At 33.8% G+C, this 14929-nt stretch overlaps 1 protein-coding gene and 1 long non-coding RNA gene across 2 annotated transcripts; both read right to left on the bottom strand.

Annotated features, from left to right (window-relative positions):
- Positions 1 to 197: 197 nt before the first annotated feature.
- On the bottom strand, positions 198 to 790 carry LOC108196211 (uncharacterized). Its single transcript, XM_017363396.2, has one exon. The coding sequence runs from the start codon at positions 618 to 620 to the stop codon at positions 309 to 311; it is 312 nt and encodes a 103-aa protein (XP_017218885.1). The 5' UTR covers positions 621 to 790; the 3' UTR covers positions 198 to 308.
- A 3051-nt stretch (positions 791 to 3841) lies between these two features.
- Positions 3842 to 13309, bottom strand: LOC108201540 (uncharacterized). Its single transcript, XR_001802911.2, has 5 exons — positions 12360 to 13309; positions 10714 to 10904; positions 6690 to 9837; positions 5044 to 5234; positions 3842 to 4167 (listed from the first exon to the last, which is right to left on the bottom strand). It is a non-coding gene; the product is annotated as an uncharacterized LOC108201540 (long non-coding RNA).
- Positions 13310 to 14929: the final 1620 nt, after the last annotated feature.

Here is a 14929-nt window from a genome sequence, read left to right as displayed (position 1 = left end):
GAGTCTCATGGGGCAGATCACTATTTCATTGAACACCAAATTTAAAATATGATTTCCAGGAAAAAAAAAGGCTAGCGGTGCAGTTTGGTGCTTGTTTGCCTTCGAGAGACAATGTTATCATCTTTCGACTATGATAAACTAAATATTTAAGCCGAAATAGAAGAATAGTATAAGTTGTTGTTTTGAACTTGAAGAACTAGCAGAATTCAACAAGTATATAACTTTATAGAAGTAGCTTACAAGAACTTGATCTCAAGTAAAGACATGAGGAAGAATGAGTGCTTTAAAAAAAATGCATATGTGGCTTCTTATACTAGACCAAACAAGCGCTTCCATGTTTTCATATGACTAATAGCTTGTTTATGAGCACCACCTTTAGCTGCACCAATACTTAACACAAAGCCTTTCCTCAGTTTCTTCAGTCTCTTCCCAATCCTAATCTTTAATCTGCACATTCGAATCCTCAACCAGGACCTCTTTCGTCGTCTTGGCGACGAATCTGCAGCCTGTTGCAGAACTTTGTAGATCAAGAACTGTGCGCGGCGATGTCTTGTGTCTTCAGGGTCTTCAATTTCCAACTTTGTGTAAGCATTGGACCTCCTGGTTAAAATAGAAACCATGGTTTCTTTGACAGAATCAAGAACCAAGTGGCACTGGTGAAATTAGTGAGATACTCCTATGAGAAGTAATACTATTGGTATTTATAGAGAAGTAAAAGAATTGGATGGTGTGGGAAAGATTATTGAAGAGGCCATCAGCAGTGCATGTGCACTACTTCAAGTTGTTGAAAATAATGGCATTAAAAATTAAATTGCAGGCTCTGAGCTGGACAAGCTATATATGAAGCATCATTTGAGCAAATAATACCATTTTAGTATGGTGCAAATAATACATTTTAGTATACAATAAAAGAAAACAGATTATTACCAGAATTTAATTATTTTGCTAAGTAACCTGTGTATAACTCTGTTGCTTGTAGCATTATTAAGATCATGTTGTGGCTCCGGCAAAAAAAAAAAAAGATCATGTTGTGGCCTTTCTCTGACAACTTAAGAGTTTAGATGAGGTGGTTACTTAACATGATATCAGATCTCGATTTAGAAGAAGTCTCGGTTTAAAAGAAATCTCGGTTTACTTAACAAACTCGAACCCGGTCCAATATGTATTATAGCACAAATCTACCACACCAACATTTAGTTGTTGTCAAGTAAAAGAAATGTCACTTAGCTTAGAATTAAAATAAGATACAGTCATATACATGTCTTTTATTTTGTGAACTTCTTAATTAAAGAAATCTTACTATAACATTCTGCAATAAATTGAATGATCTAAATCACCTAGAATTTGTACAGGTCATTCATCTTGGAACCCGACCAACGAGAAGTGTACAGAGAAGAGACATATGCTTAGTCCACAAACATGTAACGAGGATCTTTTACACTTAGGACAGAGGTAGCTACTAACTAGTTGGAGCCTGCAGAAGAAACTGACCTACTTGCATTTATTTTGTTTAAAATGCATGATTCGATTATTTAATCAAGTCAACCATTACAGTGAACCGGCGGAGGCTCAACTACTGAAGGCCTGGAGCAAAGTAACTGAGAGAGGCTTAACTTGGTAGAAATGGTGCATGTTTATAAAATTATTAAACCAGCTAAATTACATATTGTCAGGAGTTGTCCTACATTGATCGTCAGAGAGAAATGAGGCTTTTTAGGAGATTCTCAAAACCAAACTGTGTGTATGGATGAGATCCAAAACGGACAAATATCATACTATTGTGGAGTTAGGCTAGTCTAAAGACCCGTAGAATATATATATATATATATATAATAATGATTAACATGGCGCTCGGGCTATGTGAAAAATTGAAAGAATGCACGACATGAGGGTCCAATAATAGTCATATTTAGCAAAGATGACCTTTACAAACAAATATAATAAAATGAATGTGGCTTTGCATACATTACACAGATGGCGGTGCTTGTGAATGGGTTCTAAAGTCAACAGGGAAGAAGACACATGAAGCCTGCCTCTCTATTATACACAAAAGCTGGCCTAGACACATTTCCCACCATGACAGCAAGAGGGGTCGACTTATAAAACAAAATCTACAGCACCAAACCTCAGAAGTATAGCTTTAATAATCAATGAAACAATGACATGAGAAAAGTAAAATTTATATTCAGTAGATTTAAATGTGAGTACCATGGAGAATTTTACAAATTAGTTGCATGAATATGATATATATTTAGAGTAGGGGGCGGCTTTGGCTTTATATATAATCAAAAGATGTCTGTATTAGTTGCACTCTTGCGGCAGAATATACCTTATAGAGATGTCACTCAAAGAGTTCAACATTTGATTCCTTTAAGGGAAAGAATTTGAGATATAATAGGGTGAATTATTTCACTAAATTATGTGAATTATCACGGCTTAGTTCCTTGGAATATGATGTTGAGATTCAAAATGGTAGGTGAGTGGTCATGTTGATAGAGATGGAGCAACTAATAATATAAAGTCTAAAAACAAGTATTTGACTGAACAATTTTGCAGTCAGCTGGAAACCCCAGATGAGGGAACCATGGGAGAGCTCAGACTTCACCTACCGTCTATGCGCAATGATCCATTTTAGATGTCCATTCAGGCTGTTTTGTCCAAGTTCCGCAGCAAATTCTTGACTTGCTTTTATCTCAATTATATGTTAGTAGAGTCTCACTAACATGTGAAACCTCCTTCTATGGCTAAGAAAATACGAGTCATGGGTCCGAGTACAAGATACTATCATTGTTATTGAACATACATATATGGCCGTGGCCACACCAGCAAGTACTTGTGCATCAGCATTGCAATATGGTAGTAATGATCAGGATTTTACAGGACCTGGATTAGCACAATATAGGAAATATCCGTGCTCAGTCGCGATTTAGGAGAGACCCATGCTGCAGCCTGCAAAGTAGTTGCACTGACAAATTGTTGATGCCTCTTTGCTGGAGTAGAATAGTTGATCCTTGCAGATTTTGGAACTGGCTTCATGTACAATTCAAGCTGCAGGGGTTTTCCCCTGTTAAGAGAAAGAATTTAAATAAGCAATTTACAGCAAAGAACCATCCCCACAAGTCAAAATCAATTCACAAGGGCAACAGCATGTCAAGCATAGTCCACTAACAATTACTGTACAATTTTTTTGTAAAATCACTAACTGGACTTGGGTCAATTTTATAAATGTGATTACATATTTAATAAAATGCAACAGATGGTTTGGCTTATCTACCATTCTTTAATCTGTATAAAAACAAGCTCGAGTCTGAGGCATTCATGGAACTAATATATACTACTAATTCACTTCAGTCTTTGATGGTACCTTTTGGTTTACAGGACCAGAGGTGAAGATGCACAAAAGGCATCGGGCCGGTTTTGACCTGGGTTTAGAGGACCGAACTTTTTATTCAAAACCCAGGACAGGTATTGATTTTGATGGGCCGATCGGACAGATTAGCTTACGGGTGTATTCGATTGGGATTTTAATGGATTGTTTTTAGTCTATAGATTTTAATGGATTGTGTGGGATTTTGATTTTGTGCGGATTCTTGATAAAATGTCGCAGAGTTGATAGGATTTAGGTACAATACTTCAAAATCCCATTGATTTTGGTGGGATTTCAAAAAACTTAAAATGTGACATCCCACAGATCCGGGGGTCTGGATCTGGTGCCACGTGTAAATAAAAAAATAATTTAAAACCTGTATTTTTGAGCCACTAAAAGAAAAACAATTAAAAACCGGTATTTTTGAAAGAAAGTAAAAACAAATATTTTAAAACTTGGATATTTTAAAAATGATTTAAATTACAAATCAATTTCACCCCCTGAAAACAGGATCGATACAGGCTATAGTATTGAAATCAGAAAACAAAACTACAAATTTTATACAACTTCAACTAAATTATCAACTAAACCTCGATATGAAGAGTAGTTGATAACCAAATAAACAAATCTAATTCCCAACTGAATTAAATTGCACAACTGCAACTGCAACTAGTCTTAATGACATCTTTCTGGATACTCTACCTGACCATATGCCTGAAACTCAACCACTTGCAATCCTTGCCTATCATTACTCTTACACGCACACGCAGCCTAATCGGGTGAAACATCTTTGTCCTTGGCTGAAAGGTTAGGGTTGAAAAGCAAGAATGAGCCAAAAATGCTCAGCAAGTGATAAAGTAATCAAATGCATGGTAAACAGTAAAAAAATGTACTGTAAACAAATCAGTATGTAAAGCTGTATAGTAAAACAAGTGGAGAAGCAGCATAGTAAAACGTAACGGTTCGAAAACAGTTTAAAAATCAACAATTATTTGCTTTTTAAATCAAGTTGAAGCCTCCGCTTCTAAATCAAAAGCTTTTCAAATTAATTTGGAAATAACCCTTCCTTTAAAAGCTTTTCAATTCAAATAGGAAGTCCCCCTTCCTTTAACATCAAATTCTCGAACCTGTTTACATATTGGATTTAGATAAGACGCAATGGTCTGTGAAAGATGATCAGTCCTTCACAGGCCCCAACAATACCTAAACACATTAGATAATGTTGAAAAAAATAATATCCATGGATTCACACATATATAGCCAGATCTGTTAAAACTTGGGACTGGCGCCTCAGCCACTTATTAACCGTACCAAATGTCTCACAAAGTTCGAGTGTTTTCCCAGCTTTACATTTTCAAGAAAAAGGTTTATTCCATCAGATGTATACTTATAACAGATAAGCCTTACGATCAGAGGAATTAAACCGAGTTATGAAAATTATTTATAAATATTTTGAAACCATGTGTACCAATTTGGTATGTCAACCTTTCAAATCAAAATCGTACTTAAGTCATGCATTTGCAAGAATCAAAAGTTTAAGAAAAGTTCACTTGCTTCCAATTTGCAAGAGAAAGGTAGAAGTACTTGCAATAAATCTTGAGAGTAATCAATCTATCGATATCATGATTGAATCAAATATCTCACTTGAACAATAAGTGAAGGGTTAGAGTACTTGCCTTAACTCCAGTGTCTAGCTCAGATTTCTAATAATACTATATACCGCCATATCATTCCTTTTTGTCAACTTCTGACAAGCTTTTATCTATAACAAATCTTCGCTCTACTTCAACTTGCAACACTACTTGGCTATTTCTGAATACCCATTGCAATCGATTCTCGATCAATGCCTCGGTCAATGTCTTCAATTCTATACGATAGTAAAATAGTATTTCAATCGTCGAATTAGACGGATTAACTAACCCTGAAAAACATTAAGACCTATATATATCTACCCTTCGCATATGCATACCACATAATCAGATAAACACATAGCACATAGTTGTACAAACAACTCTTTTTATAGCCATTAAATACATATAATTTCTAACGAAAATTCGGCAGCATCTCCTTTGTTTATAGGCTTATCCACCTGTTTGCAATACCAACAACCAACCAATACTATTGCTAACACATGAATTATTAATATAAAAAGATCCCTTGACTTGCGATAAAACACATAAGAAAAGCTTTTAGCATGTTTGCTAATTCACTATACACAAAATACGTTTAATAACATATACAAGGTCAACTGAGCCAATCAATTTAATAATCAATCATATGCAATTAATCAAGTAGAACCTCGTATTATGCACTAACAAAGAAAGAAAACTAGAGCAAATAGTTCAAACAACCTTCATTCTATAATTTTTAATAAATTGAAAATATATCGTTTTAATACGAAATTTTTATGGGACACTCCCAACCATTATTCCAACCTACAGTAAACTTTTCAGGAAGAAACTCCAAGTTTAAAGCTGTAAAACAGGCCTGCAAATCAGGCACCAGAAATTGTCCTGCAAAACCAGCCCGATGCTAAGATTTTTAATAAATAGAAAAATTGGTCTGTTTGTATAGAATTTTAATGACACATTCCAGACCCCAACATATATCTTCAGTAAAAATTTCAGAAGTAAATACCGAGTCAAAGGTAGCAAAACAGGGCTAGGAACAGGACACACCTGCCCAGAATTTTCAGCGCATACCATACTAAAACGGTCATATCTCTCCTAGCTCGCTAGTCGAATCGAATCGATTCTTTCGCGCACATAAACTAGACTCTAAGGAGCATATAATCACAAAGAAATTGAGCATATCACTCGAATTCAACAGTCCCAAAACAGAGCTAGAAAACAGGACAGTGTTGCTGCGAAATTAAACATAACAATCAATTGACTAAATAATTCGCAAGTTATACTTCAATTACTCAAGTTAGCTCAATCCAATTATTTCAGACCTCAACTTACACTTACAATATAAACCAATATCACTAGTTTATCCGAATTTAGATAAAACCAAGCTTTAGCATTATCAATTTTTCATATCGCAATACAAATTACCCAAAACTCATATTCTCAAATCAAATATCAACACCCATTAATTTGTAGACTCAAAACACATAGCAACCAACTCTTATACTTCATTTATATATCGAATTGATATTCATATCAAACAAATCTCCCAACTAGCAATCTGATCATATACACACATATATACTCTGATTTATTGAAGAAAAGGTGTATACCCAGTAATCACATCACAATTACATACACCCATATATATAAACTGATTTTATAATGAAAAGAGGAAATAAAACAATTTATACCACTAATTGAACTGGAGGTGCGGGGTGGAGAGCTCGCCGGAAATACACAGGCGGCTTGATTGAAACCGCGACAACACTAGCCGGAGAATCGCGGCGGCAGAGGGCGGCGTCGCGGTGGCTTGTAACACAGCAGAAAAGTAGAGAAGAAAGGAGGGGTGATCGAGAGAGGAGAGACGGGATAGAATGGTGAGGGAGAGAGTCAAGACTGATGAAAAAAATGGAGTGAAAGAAAAGTATGGAGAAGAAAAGAAAAGAGGGTTTGCGGTGGCGAAAATAGGGGCACGTGGCTGAGCCTTGTGCTGTCACGTGTCCTTAACGAGCTGGCTAATCACTAATCTTATACCAGCTTTAACTATTTTACGGAGATAACTTGTAGTAAAATTTCTCCCGACAACTACCGAAATATTTTTATAAATCCCGAAATATTTTAAAACTAATAAAATAAAACTTTCAAGATTTACAGAGCAATTTTGAAATTTATACGCAATTTAGAAGTTAAATGCATTCAGGAAATATTTAGAAGTCACACCTTTATGAAGGTGATATTTTTAATATTATAAAAACTCCTAAAAATAGTTATTATCGTTATCAAATAATTAAAAGAATTTTTGAAATCGCTTTCATATTTTTAGGAATTCATCTTTCAAAAATCTATTTTTAAGAAAATTATAAATATTTCTAAAACAAAACAATAATTAGTAACAAACATATACACATGCATAAATTACATCCAAATAAACAGTTAAATCTTATAACAAGTGATTCACGTATTTAACATGCCATTTAATTCAAAACAGACAACAAAATTTCGATACCCTAGTGAACCCGAAAAATAATTTAAACAAATATTTTTAGAATTTATCAAACTAGGATAAAATATTAAATTTTATTCCACTTTTTCTGAAGAATCACAAATAAACTAACAAAATAAATTTTGAAAAATCCGGGTCGTCACAATCTCCCACCCTTAAAAGGATTCCGTCCTCGGAATCAACGAAAAGCAAACTAGAGCGCACGATCTCTGTAATCCATAATACTCTTTCTTTCCTATATAAAATTTTTGTTGATTGACCCGCATTGTCATCCGTTTTCATCCCTGGTGCTTTATACTACAAAGTCTTAATTTATGTTAGCAACTTGGTTGGCATACCTCCAAACTATTAGAGATAACAAGAATCATGAAGATTTAAAAGTATGACAGATTTCATATATCGAAGCAAATGTCACGTGATTGTGGTCATATGATTATAAGAATGTTAAATAAATCTCATTTGAAATGAGAGATAACTGAGAGATCAATATGATCTAAAGAACTCAGTGTTGTGTGTCTAGATTAAGACACTACTAAAGGTAGTTAACCTTCTTGTATATACAACACACACAAGGGATGGCGTCCCATCCAACTTCTATCACACAGACAGATAGTCCTTGTGTCCCCTGTAAGTAGGGTTGTTCACCTCGGTTAGAATAAAGAATATGAAAGGGTTTGAAATTATCAAAATTGAATAGATTCCAAAGGTGTTACAGTAAGCACAAGTATCATTCGAGAACTCAAGTGAGACAGAAAGATATATTCTTCATCAAATGTCTTTATGAAAGTGATGTCAGAACAAATCAATGATGAGGAAAGAAATCAATATTATCGAATATGAGGAAGGTATTGCCAGGATTTTCATGGATGTCCTCTTGAACGATTCATTTGATGACTCGTTTTGGATTGTAATGATTCTTCTCGACGTTCTAGTGATCACTTGCATATATTATCGTTGACTTGTAATAGCCTCTGAAGATCCCGTTATCGATATAGTTGTCAATCAGAAATCTTTTCCAGCTTTATGCAGTCATCACCATAGAGCGTTGACATCTTAACTCACTCATAGGTACTAGATCGAGTAATCTAATACGAACTCTACGTAGCTCCAACGCTCACTACTTAACTATATACAAAGCTTGAAACTCGGACCTGGTAACACCTATATTCTTTGACCAACTCTATATATCACTGACATGAAACAAAAGGTGACCTTTCAAATAGTTCTCAAAACTTGACAAATACTTCAAAAGATGCTCTAGACTATGGGAATGCTTCTACTGGTCCGACCTCAACTGATTCCAATTTTAAAGCTCAACTAATAGGTCTATCTTTCACCCTTCAAATAGTTTTGACTCTAAATCGACTAACAAGCTAAACACTGACAAAAATCTTATCCACCTACTATGAGTTTGAAACTCAATTAAACTGGTGTTAAGAAATTTTAATCCACAATATAACAACTCATAGTAACCCTTTTAATTTATCTCTATCTTGGTGACAAGGACTATGAAATAATTAGTGGCGTTCTAGACTCAACAAGTGAATCTATTTGGTTGCTAGTATTAGTACTAAATACTCAATATAATAAAAACTGGTGGAGGCCTGTTCTTTCTTCCTTGAGATATAAACTTGCTAGTTCTGGAACAGAAAACCTATTATACACACTATGATATACTCAAGGTCAATACTATATGTGAATCTTGGTTCTATTGACACACACTATTCCAAATAGTTGTAGACTACCTCTATGTGAGGTTACACTTAACGCACCTTTTTATTAAACCTGATATTACCACCTATATTCTGATTTCAATGACTTATAACCTGCAGCTCTGATACCAACTGTGACATCCCACAGATCCGGGGGTCTGGATCTGGTGCCACGTGTAAATAAAAAAATAATTTAAAACCTGTATTTTTGAGCCACTAAAAGAAAAACAATTAAAAACCGGTATTTTTGAAAGAAAGTAAAAACAAATATTTTAAAACTTGGATATTTTAAAAATGATTTAAATTACAAATCAATTTCACCCCCTGAAAACAGGATCGATACAGGCTATAGTATTGAAATCAGAAAACAAAACTACAAATTTTATACAACTTCAACTAAATTATCAACTAAACCTCGATATGAAGAGTAGTTGATAACCAAATAAACAAATCTAATTCCCAACTGAATTAAATTGCACAACTGCAACTGCAACTAGTCTTAATGACATCTTTCTGGATACTCTACCTGACCATATGCCTGAAACTCAACCACTTGCAATCCTTGCCTATCATTACTCTTACACGCACACGCAGCCTAATCGGGTGAAACATCTTTGTCCTTGGCTGAAAGGTTAGGGTTGAAAAGCAAGAATGAGCCAAAAATGCTCAGCAAGTGATAAAGTAATCAAATGCATGGTAAACAGTAAAAAAATGTACTGTAAACAAATCAGTATGTAAAGCTGTATAGTAAAACAAGTGGAGAAGCAGCATAGTAAAACGTAACGGTTCGAAAACAGTTTAAAAATCAACAATTATTTGCTTTTTAAATCAAGTTGAAGCCTCCGCTTCTAAATCAAAAGCTTTTCAAATTAATTTGGAAATAACCCTTCCTTTAAAAGCTTTTCAATTCAAATAGGAAGTCCCCCTTCCTTTAACATCAAATTCTCGAACCTGTTTACATATTGGATTTAGATAAGACGCAATGGTCTGTGAAAGATGATCAGTCCTTCACAGGCCCCAACAATACCTAAACACATTAGATAATGTTGAAAAAAATAATATCCATGGATTCACACATATATAGCCAGATCTGTTAAAACTTGGGACTGGCGCCTCAGCCACTTATTAACCGTACCAAATGTCTCACAAAGTTCGAGTGTTTTCCCAGCTTTACATTTTCAAGAAAAAGGTTTATTCCATCAGATGTATACTTATAACAGATAAGCCTTACGATCAGAGGAATTAAACCGAGTTATGAAAATTATTTATAAATATTTTGAAACCATGTGTACCAATTTGGTATGTCAACCTTTCAAATCAAAATCGTACTTAAGTCATGCATTTGCAAGAATCAAAAGTTTAAGAAAAGTTCACTTGCTTCCAATTTGCAAGAGAAAGGTAGAAGTACTTGCAATAAATCTTGAGAGTAATCAATCTATCGATATCATGATTGAATCAAATATCTCACTTGAACAATAAGTGAAGGGTTAGAGTACTTGCCTTAACTCCAGTGTCTAGCTCAGATTTCTAATAATACTATATACCGCCATATCATTCCTTTTTGTCAACTTCTGACAAGCTTTTATCTATAACAAATCTTCGCTCTACTTCAACTTGCAACACTACTTGGCTATTTCTGAATACCCATTGCAATCGATTCTCGATCAATGCCTCGGTCAATGTCTTCAATTCTATACGATAGTAAAATAGTATTTCAATCGTCGAATTAGACGGATTAACTAACCCTGAAAAACATTAAGACCTATATATATCTACCCTTCGCATATGCATACCACATAATCAGATAAACACATAGCACATAGTTGTACAAACAACTCTTTTTATAGCCATTAAATACATATAATTTCTAACGAAAATTCGGCAGCATCTCCTTTGTTTATAGGCTTATCCACCTGTTTGCAATACCAACAACCAACCAATACTATTGCTAACACATGAATTATTAATATAAAAAGATCCCTTGACTTGCGATAAAACACATAAGAAAAGCTTTTAGCATGTTTGCTAATTCACTATACACAAAATACGTTTAATAACATATACAAGGTCAACTGAGCCAATCAATTTAATAATCAATCATATGCAATTAATCAAGTAGAACCTCGTATTATGCACTAACAAAGAAAGAAAACTAGAGCAAATAGTTCAAACAACCTTCATTCTATAATTTTTAATAAATTGAAAATATATCGTTTTAATACGAAATTTTTATGGGACACTCCCAACCATTATTCCAACCTACAGTAAACTTTTCAGGAAGAAACTCCAAGTTTAAAGCTGTAAAACAGGCCTGCAAATCAGGCACCAGAAATTGTCCTGCAAAACCAGCCCGATGCTAAGATTTTTAATAAATAGAAAAATTGGTCTGTTTGTATAGAATTTTAATGACACATTCCAGACCCCAACATATATCTTCAGTAAAAATTTCAGAAGTAAATACCGAGTCAAAGGTAGCAAAACAGGGCTAGGAACAGGACACACCTGCCCAGAATTTTCAGCGCATACCATACTAAAACGGTCATATCTCTCCTAGCTCGCTAGTCGAATCGAATCGATTCTTTCGCGCACATAAACTAGACTCTAAGGAGCATATAATCACAAAGAAATTGAGCATATCACTCGAATTCAACAGTCCCAAAACAGAGCTAGAAAACAGGACAGTGTTGCTGCGAAATTAAACATAACAATCAATTGACTAAATAATTCGCAAGTTATACTTCAATTACTCAAGTTAGCTCAATCCAATTATTTCAGACCTCAACTTACACTTACAATATAAACCAATATCACTAGTTTATCCGAATTTAGATAAAACCAAGCTTTAGCATTATCAATTTTTCATATCGCAATACAAATTACCCAAAACTCATATTCTCAAATCAAATATCAACACCCATTAATTTGTAGACTCAAAACACATAGCAACCAACTCTTATACTTCATTTATATATCGAATTGATATTCATATCAAACAAATCTCCCAACTAGCAATCTGATCATATACACACATATATACTCTGATTTATTGAAGAAAAGGTGTATACCCAGTAATCACATCACAATTACATACACCCATATATATAAACTGATTTTATAATGAAAAGAGGAAATAAAACAATTTATACCACTAATTGAACTGGAGGTGCGGGGTGGAGAGCTCGCCGGAAATACACAGGCGGCTTGATTGAAACCGCGACAACACTAGCCGGAGAATCGCGGCGGCAGAGGGCGGCGTCGCGGTGGCTTGTAACACAGCAGAAAAGTAGAGAAGAAAGGAGGGGTGATCGAGAGAGGAGAGACGGGATAGAATGGTGAGGGAGAGAGTCAAGACTGATGAAAAAAATGGAGTGAAAGAAAAGTATGGAGAAGAAAAGAAAAGAGGGTTTGCGGTGGCGAAAATAGGGGCACGTGGCTGAGCCTTGTGCTGTCACGTGTCCTTAACGAGCTGGCTAATCACTAATCTTATACCAGCTTTAACTATTTTACGGAGATAACTTGTAGTAAAATTTCTCCCGACAACTACCGAAATATTTTTATAAATCCCGAAATATTTTAAAACTAATAAAATAAAACTTTCAAGATTTACAGAGCAATTTTGAAATTTATACGCAATTTAGAAGTTAAATGCATTCAGGAAATATTTAGAAGTCACACCTTTATGAAGGTGATATTTTTAATATTATAAAAACTCCTAAAAATAGTTATTATCGTTATCAAATAATTAAAAGAATTTTTGAAATCGCTTTCATATTTTTAGGAATTCATCTTTCAAAAATCTATTTTTAAGAAAATTATAAATATTTCTAAAACAAAACAATAATTAGTAACAAACATATACACATGCATAAATTACATCCAAATAAACAGTTAAATCTTATAACAAGTGATTCACGTATTTAACATGCCATTTAATTCAAAACAGACAACAAAATTTCGATACCCTAGTGAACCCGAAAAATAATTTAAACAAATATTTTTAGAATTTATCAAACTAGGATAAAATATTAAATTTTATTCCACTTTTTCTGAAGAATCACAAATAAACTAACAAAATAAATTTTGAAAAATCCGGGTCGTCACATAAAATACACTGAAGAATGCCACAAAATCCATCATTTTATGAAATGAAAAAAAATCTATCAGCATTTGAATACCATCAGATTTTAATGGATTTTAAACAATCTCAATTGAATACCATCGGATTTTAAAGCATAATTTAAAATCTCAATTGAATACCACCAGATTTTGTAGCATAATTTAAAATCCCAATTGAATACCTCAAGATTTTAATGGATTTCAAACAATCCAAATCGAATATCCTCGGATTCATGAATGCAAAAAAATGCTTTAAAATCCCAATCCACTACACCCCTCTAGAGTATCTCCAACGGTGTTGGCTATAATCGTCGGCTAAATTGAACCTGTAAGACATTATGTAAAATTTAAATTTGCTGAAGCTGTTAGACATTTTGCTTCGTACCAGCTATATTGGTTGGCTATAATTTAAAAATAGTATGTTATTAATATTTTAAATTATTAAAATAGAATATATCAGTTCAATACGATAATATATGATGTACAATCTTCTTACAGATTTTCTTACAGACCTGCAGAGGTTCGACAAATTTAGCCATCCACAGGAGGTTGGCTAAATTTATAGATAAAAGCATTATTGGAGTTGAGTTTTCGGAACTATTGGCTAAATTATTTTATTTTAAGTATGTCAACTCACCTTTTAGCTCAGGATTTTAGATGGTTGGAGATGCTCTTACTCCCATTAAAATAAATCAAACCCGATTTTTATGAAAACCTCATAAGGTCCAATGATGTCAATGGAACGGACTTTATACAAAAGTATAGGCCCCTTAAGGGTTTTTTCGACCAAATTTTGACCAAAATTGTCCTTTTTAGACTTTTTCTAGGCCGAACCATGTTTTCAGGTCGAGTTTTTGTGCATCTCTAATCGGGTATTAAAAAAAAAGCCGATTTAAGCCACTTAATAACTGGAAAGTGATCATACATTCATACCGAGCAATGCAGTAAAGTACAATTCCATCCATCAAGTTCTTTAACGACTGATTTTTAGTTGATATAATCACTGTTGTTATTGTAAATTTAATTATTCATATTCATTAGTACAAATAATCCCCGTTCAAGACTTTCTTATAGGTTAACTTCAGATTGTAGGATAAAGTTAATGAAAAAATATATAGCAGGGCGTTTGGTTTCAGTCAATTTGGTTAACCATGATCAAAATCCTTATCCCAAATATCCAATATATTGTGGGTGTTTGGTAGGGCTTTGAAGCCCCGCTTCTGAACTTTTAAGTTAGAATCACTTATTTGTATCGTTTGTGTAAAAAGTCGAGAAGCACTTATAAAAAACTAAGATTCCTAACTTTTCTTTCATGACTTCTACCTTTTTCCCAAACACTTTAATCACTTATAAGTCTTAATTGAAATCTAATTTCTACTTCACTTTTTTTATTTTAAGTAAGAAATACTTATTTTAAGCTTACCCAAACAGCCCTAATAATATGAGAATTAGAAATTTAGTTGCTTAATTAAAATGATAATCTCATGAACTTCGATTATTCTCATATCATAACTTGAGCTTTCGTATTATTCTATTTTTCATTAACTCACATTCTTATACTTTTCATTCACATTTTCGATTTTCATTCCGGTGATCCACA

The sequence above is a fragment of the Daucus carota genome, chromosome 1 (assembly GCF_001625215.2).
Source record: "Daucus carota subsp. sativus chromosome 1, DH1 v3.0, whole genome shotgun sequence".
Taxonomy (NCBI): Eukaryota; Viridiplantae; Streptophyta; class Magnoliopsida; order Apiales; family Apiaceae; genus Daucus; species Daucus carota.
This window is presented reverse-complemented; position numbering and strand designations above follow the sequence as displayed.